At 39.1% G+C, this 27338-nt stretch overlaps 10 protein-coding genes across 10 annotated transcripts; 1 reads left to right on the forward strand and 9 right to left on the reverse strand.

Moving 5' to 3' along the window:
- Positions 1–1966: 1966 nt before the first annotated feature.
- On the reverse strand, positions 1967–2704 carry LOC126754889 (trypsin-like). The gene has a single exon (XM_050467092.1). It carries the CDS (start codon positions 2702–2704, stop codon positions 1967–1969), a length of 738 nt encoding a protein of 245 aa, XP_050323049.1.
- A 2184-nt stretch (positions 2705–4888) lies between these two features.
- On the reverse strand, positions 4889–5756 carry LOC126754878 (trypsin eta-like). Its single transcript, XM_050467079.1, has one exon. The coding sequence runs from the start codon at positions 5744–5746 to the stop codon at positions 4940–4942; it is 807 nt and encodes a 268-aa protein (XP_050323036.1). The 5' UTR covers positions 5747–5756; the 3' UTR covers positions 4889–4939.
- A 1833-nt stretch (positions 5757–7589) lies between these two features.
- Positions 7590–8394, reverse strand: LOC126754881 (trypsin-like). Its single transcript, XM_050467083.1, has one exon. The coding sequence runs from the start codon at positions 8392–8394 to the stop codon at positions 7597–7599; it is 798 nt and encodes a 265-aa protein (XP_050323040.1). The 3' UTR covers positions 7590–7596.
- A 295-nt stretch (positions 8395–8689) lies between these two features.
- On the reverse strand, positions 8690–9522 carry LOC126754884 (trypsin-like). Its single transcript, XM_050467086.1, has one exon. It carries the CDS (start codon positions 9502–9504, stop codon positions 8740–8742), a length of 765 nt encoding a protein of 254 aa, XP_050323043.1. The 5' UTR covers positions 9505–9522; the 3' UTR covers positions 8690–8739.
- A 529-nt stretch (positions 9523–10051) lies between these two features.
- Positions 10052–10869, reverse strand: LOC126754886 (trypsin-like). Its single transcript, XM_050467089.1, has one exon. It carries the CDS (start codon positions 10862–10864, stop codon positions 10106–10108), a length of 759 nt encoding a protein of 252 aa, XP_050323046.1. The 5' UTR covers positions 10865–10869; the 3' UTR covers positions 10052–10105.
- A 2239-nt stretch (positions 10870–13108) lies between these two features.
- LOC126754888 (trypsin-like) lies at positions 13109–13931 on the reverse strand. The gene has a single exon (XM_050467091.1). It carries the CDS (start codon positions 13921–13923, stop codon positions 13165–13167), a length of 759 nt encoding a protein of 252 aa, XP_050323048.1. The 5' UTR covers positions 13924–13931; the 3' UTR covers positions 13109–13164.
- A 2101-nt stretch (positions 13932–16032) lies between these two features.
- On the reverse strand, positions 16033–16867 carry LOC126754887 (trypsin-like). The gene has a single exon (XM_050467090.1). The coding sequence runs from the start codon at positions 16853–16855 to the stop codon at positions 16097–16099; it is 759 nt and encodes a 252-aa protein (XP_050323047.1). The 5' UTR covers positions 16856–16867; the 3' UTR covers positions 16033–16096.
- Positions 16868–19269: 2402 nt separating this feature from the next.
- LOC126754885 (trypsin-like) lies at positions 19270–20188 on the reverse strand. Its single transcript, XM_050467087.1, has one exon. It carries the CDS (start codon positions 20181–20183, stop codon positions 19419–19421), a length of 765 nt encoding a protein of 254 aa, XP_050323044.1. The 5' UTR covers positions 20184–20188; the 3' UTR covers positions 19270–19418.
- A 1538-nt stretch (positions 20189–21726) lies between these two features.
- Positions 21727–22585, reverse strand: LOC126754883 (trypsin-like). The gene has a single exon (XM_050467085.1). The coding sequence runs from the start codon at positions 22568–22570 to the stop codon at positions 21803–21805; it is 768 nt and encodes a 255-aa protein (XP_050323042.1). The 5' UTR covers positions 22571–22585; the 3' UTR covers positions 21727–21802.
- Positions 22586–26223: 3638 nt separating this feature from the next.
- LOC126754882 (trypsin alpha-like) lies at positions 26224–27277 on the forward strand. The gene has a single exon (XM_050467084.1). The coding sequence runs from the start codon at positions 26321–26323 to the stop codon at positions 27095–27097; it is 777 nt and encodes a 258-aa protein (XP_050323041.1). The 5' UTR covers positions 26224–26320; the 3' UTR covers positions 27098–27277.
- Positions 27278–27338: the final 61 nt, after the last annotated feature.

The following is a 27338-nucleotide window of genomic DNA, read 5'->3' on the forward strand; positions in this document are numbered from 1 at the left end:
GTCGATTAAGCCATGTCCGTGTGTTCGTCTGTATACGCATATGCGTACTATTCCCACATTTTTTGAGATATTGTAATTTTGCGAAACGCTGAAAAGGACGAAATTGTTCAGACCGGATTTCTATAGCGTATAGCTGCCATATACAATAAACTGAACGATCGAAAAAAATGCTTGTATGGAAAACTTTTTCATTTGACGAGATATCTTCAAGAAATTTGGCTTGGAATATTGACTAAGGCAAGGATGTTCAAATCGAGCCACTATCTACCTACCATTCAAAATAATCGATAAAATCAAGTACTTGTGAGAAGTTATCGTATTTGTAATGAGTATATATGTACATATGTAGGTTCGGTGCAACCGAAATTGGTGCCGTCATAATAACTAATCAAAATATATAACATTAAGTTAATCAAAAGTGTAGAAATCCGAATATTCGCTAAATGACAATGACGGCCATAGTATTGCTTGCCGATGTTTCATACTACTGTCATTAAAATAAGGGACGGGGCGTATGAGTGACTTTTTACGTAAATAGATTTTAAATAAACTGGGAGAATTTAAGCAGAGAACGTAAAAGAATAGAGAAGGTTCACGGCGCGGAGAGCGTAAAAAATATTTTTGGCTAACAAAATGCGATGAGCGTGTTTCACCACAGCAAGATCAGAAGGAGAAATCTTAACAGTGGCGCGTGAACAGAGCTGAGCATTCAATGAAAATTATGCTCAGAAATATACATTGCTATTACAGACGTATGTTGGCCTTTTGCTTATATTTTTATACATATGTACGTTTGCATGCCATCATATTAATTGATATGATTATCATTTGATAACATTATGATAATATACGTTCTCTGATTTAAGTAATATTGTTCAATGTCACATCTTTTTTCCTGAATGATTCCAGTGCTAACTATTGATATTCAAACAATTTCTAATTATTGCGATTTTAATAATGAGTGATTCATTGTGTCTGCCAGGTAATATGTATAGTAGACAATAAATTGATTTAAGAAACTTCCTAAAAGTATGCTTAGCAAATTGTTGAATATCAATATTATATTTTAAAATATAGATACATAACACTGGCCTACACTCATTTTGGTGCCTAAGATTTTATACCTAATTTTGGATGTATTTTGTGAGTTGATACGAGAAAACAAGTCACATTTTCCATATCAGCTCTTGTTCATAAGAAAGAAGAAAAAAACATCTAGTAGCGAGAATGTAGTTCATCCTACCTACTATACCGACTACTGATGTGCACAGAGCTGCACCAAGCCAAAAAATTTTTTTTGTAGGCCGGTGTAATTGTAAGCCATCTAAGAAGAAACGAGTTAGTTTCTACTAGAACACTTTGTTGTATTAGCGGGTACTACTAACTCTCATTTACATATTTATAGTACATATTGACATGCAGCGGCATTACAAATTATAATAAATATACATAAATACATGTATGTAAGGAGTTCGCTATTGTTTGAGAGTCCGCAAACGAAACATGACTTAAATTTGATATTCGGTACAGGTGCTAAATAATAAAAGTTTTAATAAAACTCAAACATTGATTTATGGAAAAAATAAACGAAATAAGTTTTTACGGTCCAAATTAGGTACAAATACGATACAAATCAGGTAACAAATTATAAAAGTTTTCAATAACTCGTCCATGGACTTATGGAAAAATAAACGCAATAAATTTTTACGGTACAAATCATGTATCAAAAAATTTTGCAATAGCTCGATCGGAGTTTTTCGGAGAAAATAAACGCAATAAATTTTTATGTTTTTATTATTTTTATTATTTTTGAATGTAAAACTATGTAATATATAACTAAGTTTTTTTATTATCGACAATATTACTTTTAAATTATATATACATACATACATACATAGTATATTTTCGCATTTATTGGGATTTTTAATGATTTATTTAATCCACTGCATTCAAGAGAAATCGCAGTCTACAGCTTTTTTATCGTCTTTTTGATCCATTTTCGTAGCTTATTTACATTTGTGTATACGGCTGGATTGCCTACATTGCCACAACCATAACCCCATGATACCAAACCGATCAACTTCTTCTTATACACCAAAGGACTACCCGGTTCACCACCGCAAACGTACCTATTATAGGCCTGAGCGCAAAACATGTTATCCGTTATATCGTCTTCATTGTAAACATATTCCCCGGATCTGCATTTCTTTGCATTAATTATGCGCACAGTCACATCTTCCAATTGTCGACTTTGACTCCAACCGGTGACCACGCCACTTCTGTCGGTCTTCGGTTTTTCTCCAGCCACCTTTATCTCACGCTTCGCTGATGATTTTGCCACATTTTTCACCAACTTCAATACGGCCACATCACTGTCCATGGTGGTAAAATCGAAATTCTCATTGATTATATAAGAACTAATTGATATGAGTTCGCCATCAGTAGCATAATTGCCAGTGCCAAGACGTACATAAAGCTGGCTGGGATCCTGAAAAACGAAGCATTGTGCAGCTGTGACGGCAATATTCTTCTTAATTAGAGCACCACCACAAACATGTGTGCCGTTGGCCAATTGCAGAGAAACCACATATGGATGATCCGTAATAGTTGTCTTTACACCGCCAATAACTCCAATGGCATGTGATAAGTTGATTTGGTACACGACCAAAAGCATTAAAATGCGACAGCTGAAGGTTTTAAACATTTTTAATATAGAGAAATTAGACCCTTTTCGTCGAACCGTTATATGGAAAATGTGCTCAAAACTGTTGGTGCTGTTATAATATTTATAGAAAAGCTCTTTGAAATATTATTTACTTATCCTAACAGCGGATATTATTCATAAGTTAAACAGGTGGCAAAGTGTTTACTAACCAAATAAATAAATGTACCCTTCGTATTCGCTGACGCTTTTTAGTTCCATAACGTCAAGCTGTAGGCGATGGTTCAACTACTAGCTCTGAAAGCTAACGGTAGATCCAGGTGTTTTTATGAAGATCAATGAAACGTTACAGGAAATCTGAGCTTCCACAAGCAGCGCCAGTCAGCGGTAGAACTGTTTTACGTTTTTATGGCTGAAAGCCCGGCTAAAATATAGTTTCAAAATATGGTTTAGACTTCAAACAATATCTGATAATCTCTTTTTATGTCATTTTGTTAAAATTTGCTTAAAACCTTTCGCTTTTCATTTCGTCTGTTGCAGAACATGCTTTTCAATTATCTTCCATAACACAGTGCGTTATGGATCGCCTTTCAGTTAGATGAATATCAGTAGAATCCAATATCCAACGAGCGTCGTTGTTCTCAAAATATAAACCAGTTCGACGCGATCTCAAAAATTGCTGTGAAGTTCCCTTTTCTAATCCTATTACTGCTACCTTATTTGAATACATACCGCTTACATACCGGTTTTGTGGAAATTATGAAAACTAATAAATACTCAAACTATATTTAAGGGAAAGTCGGCCTAAACGAATTGTGCTTATTATACTGAAACGTCAAAGTTAATTTTTAATTTGGTTGCCAAAAACAAGCGGTTAGGTTAACGTGACGATATTCTATGTTTCGATTAGATACTTTATTTGAACAGTTGTCAAGAACAATATTATGTTGACGCATAAAATATTCCGTTGACTTCAATTGAGAACTTGTTTTATGGCATATAGCGTTAGTAAAAAAATAGAACGCACTTTTGTTTGAAACTTTCCTATATTTATGACGATCTTGAATGAATTGCATCACATTCATATCAAATTGAATGCTAAGATGGAAGAGAGGAAGGATTCTGAATGTGAATAACAAAGAAATTAACATGCATATAAAGATCCGAACAATTTGGTCCAAAACACTGCCATATGTATCTCGATTTCTTTTTCATGGCCATCACGGGCGCGCTGTTGAAACCACATATTACCCAAGTCCATATCATCCCATTCGGACCAAAAATATTCAGTTGTCATTAAGCGGTAGCGATTCTCATTCATAATAACGTGCCGGCCTTGATTATCCCGGAAGAAGTACGGCCCAATGACACCGCCGGCCCAAAAACCGCATCACACCGTAATTTTTTCTGGATGCAATGGTGACTCATGGTGTACGTGTGGCTTGCGGTCTTACTAATAACGCATACTTTGCTTATTGACGAAGCCATTCAGCCAGAAATGAGCCTCATCGCTGAAGATAAATTTTCGATGAAAATCCGGATCGTTTTCAAATTGTTGCTCAGCACAATTCACGAAAGTACAACGATTCAGGTGGTCAAGCGCTTCAGTTTTTGCGTTAATTTGATCTTGTAAGGATGTAGGCCAAGATCTTTTCGCGAAATTCGCCATAACGACGTCAAAGCGATGCCCAACTGATGCAATAGCGGCAGCAATATTTCGACACTATGAGCAGTTCTTCGTCTCACTGATACGGGAACTTTTTGAACTGTGCCTGTGGATTCAAATTTTTCCACTAGACGCTCAATTGTGGATGTGATAAAATGGACGTAGCGCTCTTAAAGTTGAGGCCACTGACTCCGAATTTCGGTAGTAAATTTTAATAATTTCGGCTCGTTGTTGGATTGTATGTACATCTTTCCATGATGAAATGGCAAACCTTACTGATGGGAAATGACAAAAGAGCGCGAAAAAATATGGCGTCGTTTGCTGTCCCTTTCGATCTACATTTGTAAAGCCGTTTTGAAAAAACTCTTTATATACATATCACAAACCTTTCTAATATCGGACGCCCTACGCCAAACAACGTTAAACTGTCACATATAATTTTGATGCACAAAATGTATCGTATTCAAAGACGGTTGCGTTTTGAGCAAGTTCTATCTATATTTTCTACTAGACATGCTGAACAATTTTCATTTTATTAAATGCAAAATAAAAATGGCAACAAAAACTGTATTAAAAATTGTTTTATAACTTTAACACTACACCGACACACATTAAAACTTATACAACGAGTTAGCTGCCACAGTTAACTCGATCCACTGACGCACATGCGACACATTCACGTAAACTCCTGGGCTTTCGGGCCGTGCACAGCCTATGGCCCACGAAATTATGCCGGCCAACTGATTCTCCACCAATAATGGGCCACCCGCATCCATTTGGCAAGCATCCTTTCCACTGTCCTTCGCAGCGGCGCACAGCATAGCAGCTGTAAAACGATCGCCATACGCCGCGCTGCATTGCGCACGCACGAACACATTGGCAGCCTGCAATTGCAGCGCAGCCACACCACCTTCAGACAGCGTACCCCAACCGGTGATGGTGGCCTTTGCACCAATCTCTGGCGTGCTCTGCACCAATTGTATCATTGTCGTAAATACCCCATCCAATGTCAACGGTGTGGCAAGGAAAAGTAAAGCAACATCATAATCCGTTATGGAGGCATTGTAACGTTCGTGTGTGACAATTTTTTCTATTAGCATAACAGTGCCATCACCACCGGTGCGTTGGCCGGTACCAGCGACCACGGTGAAGTTACGAATATCACGATCGATCACACAATGCGCAGCTGTCAGTATAGTGTCCTCGTTGAGTATGTTGCCGCCACACAGGTGCAAATAAGCGCATTCCTGGCAGGTCTTACGGCGCAGCGAGACCTGATGCGCATAATGTACAATCGATACATCATCGCCGCCTATGATGCGGTTTTGATTTAGCTGTAGACGTGTGTTGTCATATGCTGCGCCAAAATCCACGATCATGAAAGCGATGAAAATTAGTGATATACTCGTATGTGACATTGCTGGTCCAAAGTTTTAAATATGTGTGCTATCCGCTATGCCTGCAACGAGCACTTAATGAAGACTAAACTGTGGCTCACGTGCTGGTAATTTGTGGAATTCTGGTTTATTTTTGCAAAGTAATATATGGCTTTTAGCAAAGTGTATTTGTATGTGGTTCATGGCACTATACAGGGTTTGTCGGGAAAGTAATAAGACTGAGTCTATTTAAAAAAAAAAAAAATATTGAACCAGTCGTTACAATTGTTTAAAAACTTTGAAAATAAGCTCCTTCTGCGTCGAAGCAGCGCTTCCAGCGCGATTTCCAAGCATTGAAGACGTCGCGGAAGGCTTTCTCCGGAATAGAGCCGAGGTGCATACTGCTTGGGTCCCCTCTGTCAAAATGCTTGCCTATCATCGGCCTTTTCAGGCAAGGAACCAAAAAAAAGTCCGGGGGGGCCACATGTGGGCTGTAGGGCGACTGCGGAAGCGTTGGGATGCTGGCTTTGGTTAGGTAACTTTTCACAAGAAAGGCGATGTGAGCCAGGGCGTTGTCGTGGTGCAATTTCCAATTGGCTGCGATGTCTTGTCGGACCCGATTGATCCTTCGTTCGAATCTCTTGAGGACTTCCACGTAAAACTTGGCGTTGACGGTTTGTCCAGGAGTAACAAATTCATGGTGGATGATGCCTTTGATGTCAAAAAAGACAATGAGCATCGGTTTCACTTTGGATTTGCTCATTCATCAGTGACCTCTTTCCGGCTCTCCAAAAAGGCCTGGTGCCACCGAAACACACCACATTTGGGTAAGTCTGCTTGATCATATCAAACGTCTCTGTCGCAGATTTACCGAGTTTTACACAGAATTTAATCGCGTAGCTCTGCTCTAACGAACGCTACATTTCGGCTTGCACCACTCACAGAAACATGTCGCGCGAAAATGTTTGTCCTGACTCTCGAGATGCTCGGAGACAACTGACCAGCCGCTCATTCGTTAGCTAGGAACGCCTTCTACCGAATCCAGTCGGTGCGCGTCTGAAGTACAGTCGCGTCGGAAGAAAATCAGTTCTATAACTTTCCATACAAACCCTGTACATAGTAGTCATAAGTTCGAGACATAAGACCTATTTGGAGTATAAAATATATTCTTGTGTTAGGTAATTCGCTAGAATTTGATAATATCGGCCATAGCTCATCGTCCGCTCCGCATTATTATGATTATGGTATATGACCGACTTTAAGTGGCTGCTTAATCGGTAAGCAAAATTGTTTATAAAACAACATTGCAGTCGAAAATTTTATATAAACACGTGCCTCAAATACAATGCATAATTCTCTGAGTAAATAAGTAATCGATAGTTAATTGGGTATACAAATGCTCTCTCCTTATACTATTTGTAGCATATTTTTTGCTTATTTAGGTAGCTATGCCAATTCATTGTAAAGGCGGTTGATTACCCTTCGATCGATTAACGCAATAAATTTGAGTCCAAAATAAAATAATAAACAGTAGTATACCGTGTACACATTTATCAAGCAATAAAATGTCTTGGAGGTGGAGATAAAGCTATACATATGTATATAGAGAGCATGAATAGGGTGGCGCATTTCATTTGAACCCTAAAAAATTATTAGCAATAGCTTATTATTCCTTACTCCTAAAATATATGTGTATCGGTTTTGGCTTCAGTGCTGTTCTTAGACCTTATCGACTTGGAGGGACCTACCGGTCATTGTAGCAACACATACTGAACCCTCTCATCGCGAAAAGACAACAATTCTAGAAACATTTCTTTGAAATAATAGGCCTTATACTTTTTTTTAGTTTTCTCACGCCGTTTTAATGTGATTTTTAACTCTCTTAACAAAAATTACAAATAAGAAACTTTATATGCCTCCTCACTCGATAACTCCGCTATAGCGCTAGATATCCACTGACGTAATTCTGGTACACTGGCATAAACACCAGGATAATCCTTTTTGGCACAGCCTTCCGACCACGAAACAACACCAACCAACTTGCCTTCAGCCACCAACGGACCACCCGAATCACCAGAGCAGGCATCCTTCTTCAATGCATAAGCACAAACCATAGATTCTCGAATTTGGTCGCCATATTTATAAGTACTTGAGGCACAATCTTCACGTTGTACAATATTGACATCTACAGCTTGTAAGATAACTGGCGTTCTAAAGCACAAGCTACACTTGACACCCCAACCGGAGACGACAGCAGGTGTGCCGGTGGCTGGTACCGTATCGGCGAGATCGATATAGCGAATGCTATTCGTCTGAGCCACCGGTTTTGCCAACTTCAACAAACCAATATCATTCATTGCGGTAATACCGCTAAAACCAGTGTGTGTCTTTATAGCGGCTACTTCGACTAAGAGACCGCCATTAGTTGAGTTCGTCGAACCTAAGCGTACACGCAGTTCGTATGGTTCAAAGCCGAGTAGACAGTGAGTAGCTGAGAGCACAAAGTTCTCACTGATAATACTGCCACCGCAGAAGTGCGCTTGTTCTTCAACCAGCCATATTGAAATCTGGTATGGATGTTGCTCTATAGTAGTGTCCACACCACCGACAATACGTCCACTGAATTTATCAGAAATGAAAGAGCACAAGCCCGTGCTAAGTAGAGCCCCAAACACTAAAAACCGTTGCATGACGAAGAAGGCTATCAAGTAAACTGTTTGACAATGAGTATATGAAACATTTTTATAACGATGAATTGTGAGAAAGAAAAAAATACCGAAAAATTTAATCACTCGAGTACATTTATAAACAAATCTATGACGTTAATCACAGTCTACTTATGTAACCATAAATTATAATAAAACCGCGCACGGCACAAAGAAATACATATATAAACAGTTACTCCCAAAAGTACTGATAGCAAATATATGACAAAGAATAAAACATCAACAATAAAAACATTCAATCAATAAAATCAACACCAGATGTTATTCAAAAAGTATTTTATTCCGCATCATCGCTTCCTTAAAATGTTCTTAAATTTCCGTTATTGCATTCAATATCCAACTGCGAAGTGTGGCAACGTCGCTATAAACACCCGGATAACCTTTCTTAGCGCACGCATAACCCCAGGATACGATACCAACAAGTTTGCCATCCGCCACTAAGGGACCACCCGAATCGCCCTGACATGAGTCTTTTTTCAATGCATAGGCACACACCATACTCTCCTTGATCAGATCACCATACTTGTAGGCGCTGGAAGCGCAATCTTCACGCTGTACAATATCCAGCTCGACGGCCTGCAAAATGGTGGGCGGTATCAAGCACCAACTATAACATTTGGTACCCCAACCCGTTACCACAGCTGGCGTGCCAGTAGGCGGGGTCGTCTCAGCCAACTCTATAAAACCAACACTCTCGGATTCTTGGATTGGCGTCGCTAGTTTCAGTATGCCCACATCATTTTCAATTGTACTGGGATTGTAAGCTGGATGATATTTAGCAGCCGCAACATTTATAACTTGGCCACCTCGTCTATTGTTGGTCGCACCGGCACGTATACGTATACTGGTGGCTTTGAAGCTCTGCAAGCAATGTGCGGCAGTGACGACGATATCGGCCGCTATTAAGCTGCCGCCACAAAAATGGCCGCCCAACTTCGTAGAGAGTGAAACTTGATAAGGATGCTCTTCGATGGTAGTGGCGACTCCACCAACAATACGTCCAGCTAGTTCGGTTGACATGTACGCACCGAATGCAGTGCTGAGCAATGCACAAAGAATCGTAAGGCGTAACATGCTTTTGCTTTACTAAACTCAGGTTACTTGTGAGGATCAATATTTATAGTGTCGGATTTTGATGGCACAATAGATAATGTTCTACATTGTAAAGTCTAAACTTATCTGTATTATCAGTACGTTCGTGCGATGGATAGAAGTTGTAAATAAACAGAGTTAATACAGGCCAGAAATCAAATCTAATTCAATAAGGTATGTTCATATACAAAATATGCATTCTGGTATCATGCTTATGGTCTCTTTGATTCGAACAATTACAAATATTTTCGATACAAACAATCTACTTCATACAAAACAAGCCGGAATATGTATATACAGAAATGCACAAATTATACAGACCTACAAAAGAATTCTCGTACAATCAAAGAAACTTTATGAAATCCTAAAGCAAACAATATAAACGGATTTAATTAGTTTGGAAATTGATCAAAATGTAATGTACATGTGTATGTACGAATAAAGCTTTACATATACTCGAAAACTGCAGATAGACCTACCATAATATCACCATAAATCGTGAACAATCGTAAACAAAACTTAGACAAACTTTATGACGGTAGTTCTTTTTTATTTGTTGTTATTTCATTCCAAATATTTAAAGTTAAGCAGTAGCTGCCACAATCCATGAGTAGAGTGAAGCCACATCAGAATATACACCAGGATAACCCGATTTGGCACAACCATTGCCCCAAGACACCACACCGACCAATTGGTTGTTAGCGACCAGTGGACCACCGGAGTCACCTTGGCAAGCGTCCTTGTTCAAAGCATAAGCACAGACCATGGTGTCCAAAATTGATGTACCATATTTGTACTGGCTAGAAGCGCAATCCAGTTGATCCACAATATCCACGGAGACCTCTTGCAATGTTGTCGGCAAAGTCAAGCAGGTAAGGTAGCATTTAGTGCCCCAACCAGTGACCACAGCGGAGGTTCCAGTTGCTGGTGTGGTCTGCGCCAATTTAATGTAACGAATGTTCGCCGATTCAGCGACTGGTGTAGCCAAACGCACAATACCGACATCATTGACCATAGTTTTGCTGTTGTATCCTGGATGGTAGGTGAATGAGCTTACAGCAACCAGTTCACCGCCGGTCTTGTAATTGGTTGAGCCCAAACGTACGCGTATTTGGCTAGCTGAGTAGGATTGCAAGCAATGAGCGGCGGTGACGATGGTGTTCTCATTGATAATGCTACCACCGCAGAAGTGTGAACCGCTAGCAGTTTGCAACGACACCTGATAAGGGTGCTGAGCAATGGTGGTGTCTACACCGTTAACAATGCGCCCATCTAAGTCATCGGGCATAGCGGCACCACAGGCCAGGCTAACGAGTGCGAATAAGGCTACTAGACGAAACATTTTCAAAACTTGACTGATGTCGGTGAAGAATTGGCAAACGCTTTATATAGTCTAACATGAGCCATGTCAGTAAGGAATGCAGCACTATCTCTGAAGTAAGCGCAGACGTATGGACTTTTGACATTTTAATACTTGACGTTCGATAGCATTGCAAATGCGATGATTTTATCGGAGACATGATGAATTTATGCTTTATAGATACTAAGTATAAATAGAGATTTTTATAGTTTACTAAATACATAAGAAATCGGTTAGTTTACAGTAAAAAACTAGCATTTGTTCATAAAGTTGCTTGAAACTGTTTCAATGTCGTATTAATTCTGTTCAAATTCTTCTTTTTCTTTACTGACGTAGACACCGCTTACGCGGCTATTACTGAGTTTACAAAAGCGGGTTATTCGTTCTTCCTTTTCGATGTTTCACACCAATTGGAGATTCCAAGTGTTGCCAGGTCCTTCTTCGGCTGGTCTTTCCAAAGGAGTTAAGGACTTCCTCTGCTTCGGGTTAATACTGGTTCCAAGATAGATGAAATTATCTACGACTTCGAAGTTATGACTATCAGCAGTGGCGTGGGAGCCAAGTTGTGAAAGCGGCGACTGTCTGTTTGATGACAACTGATATTTCGTCTTGCCCTCGTTCACTATCAGACCCATTTTCTTCGCTCCCTCATTCAGTCTGGAGAAAGAACGGATGTCAAGGATCATATGATATGAATATCGATCGGTACGAAGAGGTCCTTCCTGATGCTGACGGAGCTTCTGGTATTGTTCAACATCTGTTTACACAGCCGCATTATTTTTACGGAAATAATTCTGTTCTGTGGTTCCACGAAATACGTTTCTTGGCAATATGTTAAAACGATTTTTGCAAAAACAAAAAATTGTGCTGTCAGCAATCTAGAAAATTACAATTTTCGCAGCAAAAAATCGTTCAAATATTTTGGAATTAAATATAGTTTCACTGGATGTATGCATATATAGTATTATACTTCTTTCTACTAATTAGCAGCTCAAGTGAAACTAGGCTCTTCTCCCATCGCCTTTACGAAGCTGAGTGAGTATCTAGCTTATTCAGCACACTGAATACCTCAGAGATAGAGACAACCATGGCAAACATTTACCCTATGATCCTTAAACATCCATTAACACTTCATGAGGAAATCTTATTTTGTATTTATTATTTACAAACGTCTTTAGTCTATTTTTGAACCCATTTATATAGATATTTCTTTTGTCGCCTGAAATTATAATTGATCTAAATAAATTTTATTTGTTTTATAGCTTATAACCTGATTGAATAGGTCAATCCAAACCTGATCCTCCTTTGATAGCGAAGCACGTCAGTTGACTGTGATACCTTAATACTGCAAAGTATTGATTGAGAAGGCCCCTAAAATTTACAAATTTTATCTTGCCACAAATATGTTAGGTGGCTAACATCAGTTCCGACTATTTCGCCATGTTCACCGAATATACGGGTGTCGTGATGTTTCAACCTCAGTCCTACAAAAGCTAGACATTTGAGGAGAAAGTTCCTGGATGTTTTCACCTCACTCTCCGCCAGGTAACTTTTTCAAATATTGTCCAACAGGAATTTTAGTTTTACATTTGAACGCCTTTGGAGAAATATCCAATATCCCACGATTGCGTCAAAATGATCTTGCTTAGGGTAAGAAGTTCAGTGGATCTCCTGAAATCTACTCTAGAACAGAATGACCTCGCAGTCGCACAAGAGCTAGTTCTTGACCAGCGCATGCTAAGTTCGCGTGAAGTACAATAGTTCGTTCCCAATCTGATATAATAGGAACAAAAGTGACCTTCTTGCAAGCACATTCACATCATCATAGTGATTGCACTATGACCAAGCCTCCAAATGATTCTGATAATGCAGTAGCGTGATGCTATCAATAGTGAGTACAGGAACTCCTTGACTAACTTTGAGCGCAGTCTGTGATTGCGAAGCTACATAGTATTGCCGCACTGCTGTGGGAGTAAATGCTATCCTCCCTACTAGAGGCTGAACTTCAGAGCCCCACCACTACTGCTGCCTTAGTGAAAGACACCTCTGCTTGAAAACCGCTACAATGATCCGTGGTCTAAAACTATACTTGACGGAAAGTATCTTTCAAAAACCTCCTGCTCCAACTTTCCTTCTAAGCCTCGACTCAAGAATGAAATGGCTCACTGTAACTCTCTCAAGCAACTTCGCCCATATTACCATAATTCATAGGGATAATAACACAACTTTTATTAATTTGAAATTCTCTTTATTTCATGTTATTTTATTGAAAATATTTAAAGTTAAGCAGTAGCTGCCACAATCCATGAGTAGAGTGAAGCCACATCAGAATATACACCAGGATAACCAGATTTGGCACAGCCATTGCCCCAAGACACCACACCGACCAATTCATTGTTAGCGACCAGTGGACCACCGGAGTCACCTTGGCAAGCGTCCTTGTTCAAAGCATAAGCACAGACCATGGTGTCCAAAATTGATGTACCATATTTGTACTGGCTGGAAGCGCAATCAAGTTGATCCACAATATCCACGGAGACCTCTTGCAATGTTGTCGGCAAAGTCAAGCAGGTAAGGTAGCATTTAGTGCCCCAACCAGTGACCACAGCTGAGGTTCCGGTGGCTGGTGTGGTCTGCGCCAATTTAATGTATCGAATGTTCGCCGATTCAGCCACTGGTGTAGCCAAACGCACAATACCGACATCATTGACCATAGTTTTGCTGTTGTATCCTGGATGGTAGGTGAATGAGCTTACAGCAACCAGTTCACCGCCGGTCTTGTAATTGGTTGAGCCCAAACGTACGCGTATTTGGCTAGCTGAGTAGGATTGCAAGCAATGAGCGGCGGTGACGATGGTGTTCTCATTGATAATGCTACCACCGCAGAAGTGTGAACCGCTAGCAGTTTGCAACGACACCTGATAAGGGTGCTGAGCAATGGTGGTGTCTACACCGTTAACAATGCGCCCATCTAAGTCATCGGGCATAGCGGCACCACAGGCCAGGCTAACGAGTGCGAATAAGGCTACTAGACGAAACATTTTCAAAACTTGACTGATGTCGGTGAAGAATTGGCAAACGCTTTATATAGTCTAACATGAGCCATGTCAGTAAGGAATGCAGCACTATCTTTGAAGTAAGCGCAGACGTATGGACTTTTGACATTTTAATACTTGACGTTCGATAGCATTGCAAATGCGCTGATTTTATCGGAGACATGATGAATTTATGCTTTATAGATACTAAGTATAAATAGAGATTTTTATAGTTTACTAAATACATAAGAAATCGGTTAGTTTACAGTAAAAAACTGGCATTTGTTCATAAAGTTGCTTGAAACTGTTTCAATGTCGCATTAATTCTGTTCAAACTCTTCTCTTTCTTTACTGACGTAGACACCGCTTACGCAGTTATTACTGAGTTTACAAAAGCTGGTCATTCGTTCTTCCTTTTCGCTGTTTTACAACAATTGGAGATTCCAAGTGTTGCCAGGTCCTTTTTCGGCTGGTCTTTCCAAAGGAGTTAAGGACTTCCTCTGCTTCCACCGGCGGGTACATCGTCGAGTACTTACAGAGCTGGAGTGTTTTCATCCATTCGGACAACATGACGGAGCCAGCTTAGCCGCTATCTCTTAATTCACTGAACTCTGTCAATGGCGTCGTATATCTCGAACAGCTCATCCTGCCATCGAATGCGATATTCGGAGTTGCCAATACGCAAAGGACCATGAATCTTTCGCAGAACATTTCTCTCAAAATCTTGTAACCCCAACTTATAGAGTGTGGTCTTTGTTAGTCGGGAGAGGGCTTTACTTCTCAATTGCCTACTCAGTCCAAAGTTGCACCTGTTGGCGTTGGATTTCGAGGGTGACGTTGCTGTCTACAACATCGAAGTTATGTCTATCAGCAGTGACGTGGGAGCCAAGTCGTGAGTGCGACGACTGTTTCTTTGATGGCAGGAGAAATTTCGTCTTGCCCTCGTTCACTACCAGGATCAGTTGCTCCCTCATCCGGTCTGGAGAAAGAACGGATGTTGAGACCAATGATATCAATACCGAATGACTTGGAGAGGTCCTTCCCAATCCTGCCGCGGCTTTTGGCGTATTAGTTTTGTGGGGATAATTCTGTTCAAGTTGGTCCCTCGAAATACACACGTTTCTTGGCGATATGTAAAAACGTTTTTAGCAAAAATAAAATTGTGCTGTCAGCAATCTAGAAAGTTAGAATTTTCGCAACGAATGCAACAAGGAATCTTTTAAATATTTCGAAATTAAACATAGTTTTATGGGATGTATGTGTATACAGTATTATACTTCTGTCTACTAATTAGCACCTCAACTGAAACTAGGCTCTTCTCCCACTTCCTGTACAAAGTTGAGAGGGCAACTAGCTTATTCTGTTGTCAACAGCACACACAATTTTATTTGTTATATAGCTTCAATTTAGTCAGGTTAAAAAGGTCGATTCAATCCGATCTTCGACAGCGGAGCACGTCAGTTCACTGTGATACCTTAATACTGCAAAGTATTGACCTCAGTCTTAGAAAATATGGACAATTGAGGAGAAAGTTCCTGGATGTTTTCACCTCACTTTCCGCCAGACAACTTTGACTAAAATCGTTCGACAGAAGATTTAGCCTTACCCCTTGAACGCCTATGGAGAAATATAATAGATGAAAATTGCTAAGAGGAAGAAGTTCATTGGATCTCCTAAGTTTTACTCGAGACAAAATGATGTCGCAGTCGCACAAGAACGAGTGATTGACCAGCGCCTGCTCAGCAATAGCTCATTCCCAATCTGATATAATAGGAACAAAAGTGACCTTCTTGTAAGCATATCGGCTTTGAAATTTCCAGTGATTTCGCTATGACCACGCTTCTAAATGATTCTGATAATTAAGTAATATGATGCTATCCTCTCTACTAGAGGCTGCAATTCAGAGCAATACCGCAACTGCTACCTAATGACAGCCACCTCTACTTGAAAAATGCTACAGTGGTCCATGAGCTAAAACTATACTTGACGGAAACTATCTTTCAAAAAATTCCTGCTCAAACCTTCCTTTGACCCAAGAATAAAAAGGCTCACTGTCACTTTTCTCAAGCAACTTACCTCATATTACCATAAATCATGAGCATTAGTAAACAAAACTTTTATAAATTTTATGATAATAGTTCTCGTTTATTTGCTGTTATTTCATTCCAAATATTTAAAGTTAAGCAGTAGCTGCCACAATCCATGAGTAGAGTGAAGCCACATCAGAATATACACCAGGATAACCCGATTTGGCACAGCCATTACCCCAAGACACCACACCGACCAATTCATTGTTAGCGACCAGTGGACCACCGGAGTCACCTTGACAAGCGTCCTTGTTCAAAGCATAAGCACAGACCATGGTGTCCAAAATTGATGTACCATATTTGTACTGGCTAGAAGCGCAATCCAGTTGATCCACAATATCCACGGAGACCTCTTGCAATGTTGTCGGCAAAGTCAAGCAGGTAAGGTAGCATTTAGTGCCCCAACCAGTGACCACAGCTGAGGTTCCAGTTGCTGGTGTGGTCTGCGCCAATTTTATGTAGCGAATGTTCGCCGATTCAGCGACTGGTGTAGCCAAACGCACAATACCGACATCATTGACCATAGTTTTGCTGTTGTATCCTGGATGGTAGGTGAATGAGCTTACAGCAACCAGTTCACCGCCGGTCTTGTAATTGGTTGAGCCCAAACGTACGCGTATTTGGCTAGCTGAGTAGGATTGCAAGCAATGAGCGGCGGTGACGATGGTGTTCTCATTGATAATGCTACCACCGCAGAAGTGTGAACCGCTAGCAGTTTGCAACGACACCTGATAAGGGTGCTGAGCAATGGTGGTGTCTACACCGTTAACAATGCGCCCATCTAAGTCATCGGGCATAGCGGCACCACAGGCCAGGCTAACGAGTGCGAATAAGGCTACTAGACGAAACATTTTCAAAACTTGACTGATGTCGGTGAAGAATTGGCAAACGCTTTATATAGTCTAAAATGAGCCAACGCAGTACGGTAGGTCTCAACATTTTTAGAGTAAGTGTAGTGTACTTAGGTCAGAGCTTTTGTTTTGACTGAGTTTTGACATTTTAATTCTCATCGGTCGATAACTTTATCAGCTATGCGATGAATTCGCTTTTTAAAGATATTTGGTATTTCCAGTACAAGAGGAATGTATACAATTTTGAATTATGACAAAAGATAATTTGAACATAACTGTCTGGAAAAAGATTGTTGAATGACGCAACCCTCAATTGGTATTTGAATATTAGTTGTACGAGGGAGTAAGTTAAAGTTTGCAGAATGCGTGCTTTTGAACTGTAATAAAAACATATATATTTTTATAATTCAATAATAAATCGTATAGTTTACTTTAAAAACAGCTAACAAAGCGTAGCTGTTGTTTGATCTATTAATCCTTATTCTATTCAAAATGGTCCCAGAAAGATAGTTTCTTGGGGTAGTCGAAAAAGTCTTTTCGTATTTCTAAGCAAACTTCGACTTATTTATTATAATAATAAATAAATAAACAAATATGTACCATTTTGGTCGAACACTTTTTGCCAGTTTTTCGCTAGAGACGTTATTCCATCAGTGTAGAAATTTCATCAGTGTAAATCGAAATTTCCAGAACGGAATAAAGCGACCCATTGTTGTGCTACACCAGTTGATACAGCATCGTCTCCGTAAACTTCACAAGTTTCATAGATGGCTTGGATGGCATTCTTCCCTTTTTATACAAAAATTTCAAAATATAGCGAGTTTCTTCATTTTTTTCACACATTTTTGAACAGCTGTCACTTTTTTCATCTTCCCCGAATTTAATTTTTTTAAATGTTTAAATGCAGCTTAAAACCTCACCTTTCCAGCAATATATGGTATGACAAATGATTGGTAGCATTGGAGATATACGACTTCAACGACATCTATTGACAAAATACGAAAAGACTTTTTCTACGACTACCCAATATGAAAACGTTTTTCAACTGCAAAAAGCTGTGGCGTCTGCAATCTTAGAAATCAAATTACACCTTTCGCCGAGCAGCGAATGCAACAAAAATTCTAACGAAATTTTCAGAATTAAATATAGTTTAACTAACTGCATATAATATACTGCTTTTTACTGATTAGCACTGAAGCTAAGGCCATCTCTCGTTTGCATTTACAAAGCTGAAATATGCTGTTACTTATTCTGCTGTCAACGGCGCATTCAATGCCTCCGAGTAAGGGAGTTGGTATTCACGATTATACGCTTTAGCCAAGACAAACACCTATTTGTATAACCCTCAAACATTAAAGACCTTTACCTTTCTACGAGGAAAGCTTTTTTGTACTTATAATTAGAAAACGACCTTTATCGATCTATTTACCAATCTAGATGGAAACTTCTTTTAGCGCCCAAAATTATACTTCACCTATGTAAATAAATCTTAATAATTATACAAGTACTACTTATTTACATTTTCATAATTATGTTGCTCTCTTATTGGTTGTGTCGTAGGTAAGTCAATTGGCAGTTAGTGTTCAAAAATCAACTTATGATAAGAGCAGTAGGTAAGCTAATTGAGATCAACAAAAATATGAAACGAAAACAATACTTGGTACTTGCTACTCATATAACCACGCATTAAAAAACTAAACAAGCAAGCCCAGCACATATTCCCGCCGAACAGAAGTATTTGGTATTTATTTCACAGATATTAGCTAAATGGCAACTGGTATAAAGTGTAACTAGACTACCAAAGTCAGACATAAACCGGCTGAGAGATGCACACATTTGGGGGCGTCGCAAAAACATATGTTTGAAATGTATTCATAGAGTTAGAAGAGGTTACTCAAAACTATTCTTCAACTGAACGAATAAATGTGAACTAATGTCAGGCAGGATTGAATGAGTCACAATCACCCCACTTTATGAAATCTTCTGCGTTTATCAATGATAATTTGAAAAAAATATTACCAAAATCGTGCCCATGTCTGGTAAATGGAAAGTATTCATATCCGGTTATAGGAATCAGATTTTTATGGAAATATTATTGAAAACGTTGTGTTCATCAAATTTGCTCGGTAATGGGAAGTGTTCGGTTATAAGAATTGTCCATAATGGGAAAATTCACGTTCCATTTAACGACCATGAAGAAGTGCGAATAGCACTTACCTGTCTGAAGAACAACAAACAAAGGACCATGCATCAGCTTTTTTGTAGAATATGATCAGACAAAAGCATGCCCGACGATTGGGATTTAAGTGTACTCTGCCCAATCCACAAAAATGGACCCCACAATCTGCGCCAACTACCGTGGAATAAGCCCCCTCAACATCGCGTATAAGGTTCTATCAAGCGTACTCAGTATATTTATTGATACTTTTTATTTTATTTTGGAAGCTGTGAACAAAACCTGAAACAATTTTTACTTTTAACAATGCAATAAAGTGACAAACTGATTTAGTAAAGAGTAAATAGTGGCGAATTTCACGTTTACATATTTCACTCCTTGCATAGTTTATAAACTGGCAGCAATTTCCAAAATCCAAGAACGTAGCTCAGCCACATCAGCATAAACGCCTGGATAGCCTTCCTTCGCGCAACCATTACCCCAGGATACAATACCGACCAGTTTGCCTTCTGCCGCCAATGGACCACCAGAATCGCCCTGACACGCATCACTCTTGGCTTCATAAGCGCATACCATTGTTGGTAAAATTTTTGAGGAACCATATTTGTAATCCTTAGAGGCACAGTCTGCCCGAGATACAATGTTGACGTCGACCTTTAGCAATGAAGTGGGTAGTGAAACGCACCAAAAGTAGCATTTGACGCCCCAACCACTAACAACCGCAGTCGTACCAGATACCGGAGTTTCTTCAGCCAATTCAATGTAACGTATGCTTGCCGACTGAGCTACGGGTTCGGCCAATTTCACAATGGCAACATCGTTTTGTCGTTGATTCTTGTTGTAACCAGGATGTGCGTAAAAAGCACGAACATTCACCAATTTACCACCACTCTTGTGACTGGTGGAACCCAAGCGAACTTGCAACTGATCGGCCGTAGTAGTTTGCAGACAATGTGCTGCAGTCACAACAGTGTCCTCGTTGATAATGCTGCCACCGCAAAAATGTCCACTCTTGCTTTGCAATGAGATCTGGTAGGGATGCAAATCAATAGTGGTTTCCTCGCCGCTGACAATGCGCCCATTGAAATCGTTTATTAGGATTTCGCCAAAGGCGACGTTGAAGAGCAGAAAAATTGCTACGAAGCGAAACATGTCTGTTAATTCGTTGATTGTGTTTCTGAAAGATTTTGCTAAAGCTTTTATAGTCATATATGAACCCGCTAACACCCATGGATAAGCAGCGTCATTGGTAATTTCTGTGTTAATATTTCCCCAAGTTGTAAATTATGAAATGAGAATATCCCTAGGTAATAGGTCAATTTGGTAAAACCATCAAAATAACAATATTTCATAAGGGAATTTACGTTTAATATTGTACTTAACTTAAACCTTTTAATGATTTATTGATGGTGCACGCGATATGATATTGATTATATGTTTTATGAACTTCTTACGAGTTCATATGAAATCACAGCAGTTATATCAGATTACGGATACTACATTTAACGAGGTGTTAGGTAAATACCGATTTAAAAAAATAGTCAAATAATACCATCCTATGACCAGATTGGTATATCATAAAGACGATACGTTCAGCTTTCCCCCACGACTTATCGAAAGGTTTGGATTGAACTTTGCTTTTATAAAGTTTTCTCTCTAAAGTTAACCCTCCTAAAATAAACAGAATTTTTCCATCTACACAGCAATACTCGAAACTCCATCAGTGCTTTCCCTCTTTACATAAATTCAAACAGATTGAGCGGCATCTCGTCCCAGATGTGCTTATGTTATGTAGCAGGACATGCACCTTACAGACGGATGTAGTAGTTGAAGCCACTTGAATTTGACCAACTCTATCTATAGGTCAAAATAATCAACAATTGCGATTCAACTGCTACCGGAAGGCAATCTTTCGAGTTCATGTGAAGGCACCTGGCGCACCTGAAGCAGCATGTGCTGTTTATCAGTCAATTGATAGATAAGTTATAAAATAATGCGCACCAAGCACGTTGGACGATAAGTGCGCCCGAAAAGAGTTTAATTATTAAAAAGATATAAAATATATAATCATGATTACCAAACATTTTTATATTCTTGTAGGGCAAAAGTTCCCCTTTTTTACAGAACAAAAAAAATTAAAGAAACTCAAGTACCTTAAAATAGATGCTCCTTGGTTTTTTTGTAACCAAATCAAATCAAAGCAACTTCAAGAACAAAAAAATCCATTAATAAAGAGGGATAGACTTTTCTTCGACTACGAGGTAGACCTCGTGACTGCGAAAGCATACTCGTACTATAAGTTTACTTGTGTCACAACTATCCGTCAAAAAACGGGAACTCACATTCACTCTTAGCTCGGTGAAAACTTTCTATACGAGTAGAATGGTCTTCCTTGCTAGCTCAATAGCTACAGAATTTTCAGCGCTTCTAATATGACCCGTAAGACACCGCTTTTTCTTGCTAATTTTTTATGTCTTTATCCTCCGAAAAGAGGAAAGTACCACAGTGCATTTTTCTGTCTAATAAGCACAAGTGTTTTATGAAAACTGTTGGCTGTAATTTGAAAAGACTTGCGTCAATGGGTTGCGAGATTATGACAGTGGCTTAGTGATTGGGAGAGGTACTGTGAATGTGATTGAACCCTAACCGAATAACTCCATAAAACACATTTGTATGTAATTTTATAAACTCAATATCATTAATTTATTCATTAGGTAATAAATTAAAATATATATTGCACATCGAATTTCTATAAGAGAACTAAAAACGCCTTACAGAGAGCGAGCGGTTTCCTCGATCCAAGAACGTTCATCGGCAACATCACTGTAGACACCTGGGTAACCAGCTGAACCGCAACCTCTGCCCCAAGACACAACACCGACCAATTCGTTCTCAGCAACCAATGGGCCGCCGGAATCGCCTTGACATGCATCCTTGCCGAGATCATAGGCACATACCATGGTATCGCCGATTTCAGAGCCGTATTTGTATTCCTTGGATGCACAAGCGTTCCTGTCAACAATGCCGACCTCAACTTCTTGCAAAATTTCCGGAGACTTGGTGCACCACAGTGAGCACTTAACACCCCAACCGGTGACAACAGCACGAGTACCAGTGGCTGGAGTACGTTCGGCCAAACGAATATAACGGATGCGAGAAGTTTCAGCGACCGACTCAGACAATTTGATTACAGCAACATCATTAACGTGAGTCTTGCTATTATAGCCAGGATGATTTCTGAAAGCACGAGTGCGCACGGTACGACCGTCCTTGTTATAGTAGGTGGAGCCAAGACGCACCTGAATTTCATCAGCTGTGATTGATTGCAAACAATGAGCTGCTGTTACAATGGTGGTATCATCGATGATACTGCCACCGCAAAAGTGGAAGCCATTCAGTTTTTGCAGAGACACTTGGTAGGGATGCGCCTCGATGGATGTAGCCACACCTTTTACGATACGACCATAAAAGTCGTTACTGGGTACGGTGCCGGCAAAAGCCGCGCTCACTAGAGCAAACAATGTAATGAAACGGAACATGTCGCCGAAACCTTTTTAAATTTTGAACTGTGCGAAAACTTGTCACGACATTTCATTTATATAGCCCACTAAAGTCCGTTGTCCTATGACTACGAGAGATTTAGACAATAAATTGATACATTCGTAAAGTTATCTTGTGTGTACTTATGTAGAGAGATACATGTGAAAAACCCGATTCTGTACAAGTAAAAGAACAATCTACACAAGCTTCTGAAATGGTGATTTTCAAAATCTCTTATCAATTTTAAGAAAGTATCGATCCATCATTAGATAGGCCGTAAAATAATTAACTACATGAGTGGTAAATTATCGGAAATATGAACATACATATCTACATATATATGTATATACATATGCATATAAGGTGGTATATATATATATATATATATTTGTTTAATCAATATAAAAATGTGATATGTCATTAACACTGGCAAGTTGGAAAAACCCAAAATTTATACGCCTGTCATACTTGAGTGGTCAGTTAAAATAAAATGTGTATTAATCAAAAATAATTCAATAAGACTTATAGTACTCGTATATGCTTGTATTTTATTGTTTTGAAAGAAGACCCTCAGCGCTTCTGTTTCTGTCAGATGGTACATAAGTATTGTGTAGAGGAATGTGATTACTCAGGGCTAAAAAAAAGGATTTAAGATTATTTAACATATTGTTAGGATATAAATAAAAACTGATTCAATTTCAAAAATATTTATTTTATTGGCATATCATTTTTCCTTACATCCTAAACATATTAAATCCGAAGGGGCCTTTACGATAGGAATTAAGCGTAAACCGCTTCTGCCACGTTTCACGATTGTCGACGATTCATGAATCCATTCGTAGACATGAAGCCTATTCTATAGGCAGAAAGTTGACCATCTTCAGGAATTCACAACTACTGTGACATCCTGGATAAGATTAAAACGATCACCAGGCTCTACTGTTTCCGAATCATTGGGTCGATTTAACGACGAGTTCTAGAAAAAACGTATACTTTTCAGACCTTCAAAAATCGATATTTTTCAGACGAGTTAAATGAATTGTGACAACGCTAAGTCAAATGCATCAAGTTAAAGCAGACTATGTTGAAAAATAAATCGAAATTTTACAAACGCTAAGAACTTAACTGACCATCCTCCTACTTACATATATTTATTCAATACGAAATTTAAACAAATTAAACTCAAGGGTGTGTGGTAATACCTTCCTAATTATGAAAATGTTTTATTTTAAAAATATAGTATACTAAATAATAAAAAATAACACCAGTTTACAGTTTTGTGACTATGATGTTAGAGACTATTTGTAGTCAAGGCGTGTAGGAGTCAAACAACCACCGTTTACTAATATGATAAAAATAGCTGTATAGGGTTTTTTCCGGAAAGTAATAAGACTGATTTTCCTCCGCCGCAACTGTATTTCGGGGCATTCGCGCACCGACTGGATTCGATAGAGGGCGTTCGTAGCTAACGAACGAGCGGCTGTCTCTGAGCAACTGGAGAGTCAGGACAAACAGTTTCGCGCGGCATGTTTCTGTGAGTGGTGCAAGCCGAAAATGCAGCGTTCATTAGAGCAGAAGTACGCGATCAAATTCTGTGTGAAACTCAGTAAATCTGCGACAGAGACGTTTGATATGATCAAACAGGCTTTTCCAGATGTTGCTTTAGCAGGAAGTGGCAACAGGCCTTTTTGGAGGGCCGGAAAGACGTCGCTGATGAAGATCGTGCTGGGAGACCTGCGACCAAAAAAATTTGAACATGTGTGAAAGCGACATCCAATTTTTGAATAATGTAATCGCAGGTGACGAGTCATGAATCTTTAAGTATTGTCCCTGAAAAGGCCGATTAAAAGCAAGCATTTTGAGACGACAGAGGGGACCCAAGCTGCATGCACCTCGGCTCTCAAGGCTATTCCGGAGAATGCCTTCCCTGACGCCTTCAATGCTTGGAAATCGCGCTGGCATTTCTGCATCGGCGCAGAAGGAGGCTATTTTGAAAGTTTTTAAAGAATTGTAACGATTGGTTCACGAAGTTTGTAACACCCAGAAGGAAGCGTCGGAGACCCTATAAAGTGTATATATAAATGATCAGTATGTTGAGCTGAGTCGATTTAGTCATGTCCGTCTGTCTGTCTGTCCGTCTGTCCGTCTGTCTGTCTGTATATATACGAACTAGTCCCTAAGTTTTTAAGATATCCTTTTGAAATTTTGCAAACGTCATTTTCTCTTCAAGAAGCTGCTCATTTGTCGGAACGGCCGATATCGGACCACTATAACATATAGCTGCCATATAAACTGAACGAACGGAATCAAGTTCTTGTATGGAAAACTTTCACATTTAACAATGTATCTTCACCAAATTTGGTATAGATTATTTTCTAAGGCAACAATGTAATATCCGAAGAAATTGGTCAGATCGGTTAACTATAGCATATAGCTACCATACAAACTGAACGATCAGAATCAAGTTCTTGTATGGAAAACTTTCACATTTGACAATGTATCTTCACGAAATTTGTTATGAGTTATTATTTGTAAAAATAATGTAATCTCCGAAAAAATTGTTCAGATCGGCTTAGTATAGCATATAGCTGCCATACAAACTGAATGATCGGAATCAAGTTCTTGTATGGAAAACTTTTGCATTTGACAAGATATATTTACGAAATTTGGTATAAATTATTTTCTAAGGCACCAATGTAATCTGTGAAGGGTATATTGGCTTCGGTGCAGCCTAACGTTAACGTTTTTTCTTGTTTTAAATCAACTCAGTCCTTTTACTTTTTGGACAAGCCCTGTACATGATGCAAAATGTTGTAACTCAGATTCGTAGTTAGAACGTTTCAAATACCCTACAGGCCCTTAGTACATTAGTCGCAAATTTTTCCTTCAGATTTGTTGAGTATATAATTGATGGAAAAGTCAGCTGAAAACCTTCAAATGACAATATTTAAAAGATATTCCAAAATAATATATCTTTATAACCTTTAGAACCTCAGCTATGTTTCTAAAGTCTTAGAAACCAGAAAAATAATAAACTATATTAAATAAATTCCTTAAATAAATTAAAAAAAAACTGATTATTACTCACAGCTATTGTTTTTGTTTTAATATATGCATTAATTCTACTGGTAAATGCCTACTGTAACCAATTATTTCCGTCAAGATAATGCTATCATTTTCATAATTAAAAATTAAACAAGCTTTCTTGGTAAGGCTACAAAAAGCTCTCGTAAGCTGTACCTACAAGTGAGTATTAGGCAATGGCGGTTGTGTGCGATTATATGATGGGTGTAAGAAATTTCATACGGACAACGATACTGTCTCTCGTTCTTTGCAACTTTTCGTTCGACTTTTTGCACAATGAGAACACCCTAGCCGACTTTAACAGGGACTAACTGCTACCATTATCAGTCGCGCGAAGCATTCAAAATTTTAGAAACCGCTTTTTCTGATAGCGTGGATTTCCAACAGAAAACCCAAACTATCTAAAACTTAACAAGAAACGCTAGCCGCAAAAAGTGATATCAAACTAGTTGAGTTGGGTGATAACATATTGTATGTATATTTTATTTGCCATCGCTCCAATAAATCTCTCATATACAAATTTGCTGATAATTGCTTTGGTTACATTTCACAATCAGAAAACTCTTGACACGGCGATCGTCTAAAATCAGTCCTCTTTCGTACGTTGTTAAAGGTGGAGCGCTATAAAAAGTCCATCTACTTATATTCATCACACACATTCCAAAATGTTGAAAATCGTTATCGTATTATCGATATTTGGCTGCGCGCTAGCCGCACCCAAACCTGAAGGCCTGCAACCACTTTTGGATGGACGTATTGTCGGCGGTGCTGCGACTACAATCAGCTCTTTCCCATGGCAAATATCTTTACAGCGCTCCGGCTCACATTCATGTGGTGGCTCTGTTTACAGCGAAAATATCATTGTGACTGCTGCACATTGTCTTTCTGATAATCCATCACTTACTACACTAAGGGTACGCGCCGGTTCCTCTTACTGGAATTCTGGCGGTAAACTTTCTGAGATTTCCGCATTCAAGGTACACGAACTGTACGGATCGAATGGCATGGCCTACGATATTGCTTTAATACGTTTAGCCAGTCCACTTACGTTTAGCTCGACCATAAAACCAATTGCTTTGGCTGTGACAGCGCCAGCTGATGATGTTGTAGCGGTTGTATCCGGTTGGGGTACTAAACTTTCTGGTTCACAGACGTTACCCACGCAATTACAGTATGTGAATTTGGAAGTTGTCAGTTTGGAAAAGTGTGCCTCGAATATTTATGGCTATGGTAGTCAAAATATTTTAGAAACTATGATCTGTGCCTATACCGTGGGTAAAGATGCATGTCAAGGAGATTCTGGTGGTCCAATGGTTGCGGGTGGCCTCCTGGTCGGAGTTGTATCGTGGGGTTTGGGTTGCGCTTATCCCAACTATCCGGGTGTATACTCAGATGTGGCTTCCCTGCGCGTATGGATAGAAAGCACTGCTGAAACTATTTAAGTTCTCTAAAGTAAATATTTGTATCTTTGCTGTTAAGTAATGCCTCACTGTTTAATAACACAATAAAATATTAAATAAAAGAGAATTTATAACAATAGGAGCGATCCCGAATTTAGTACAATATTAAAAATCGAAGTGTTGTTTTGCATTTTGTACACAAATAAAAATATATTATTGTTAGCGACTTTTTATTTATTCATATAATATAGGATAGAATATTGCTGTTGCTTATTGTGTAAGA

The sequence above is a fragment of the Bactrocera neohumeralis genome, chromosome 4 (genome assembly GCF_024586455.1).
Source record: "Bactrocera neohumeralis isolate Rockhampton chromosome 4, APGP_CSIRO_Bneo_wtdbg2-racon-allhic-juicebox.fasta_v2, whole genome shotgun sequence".
NCBI classification, from domain to species: Eukaryota; Metazoa; Arthropoda; class Insecta; order Diptera; family Tephritidae; genus Bactrocera; species Bactrocera neohumeralis.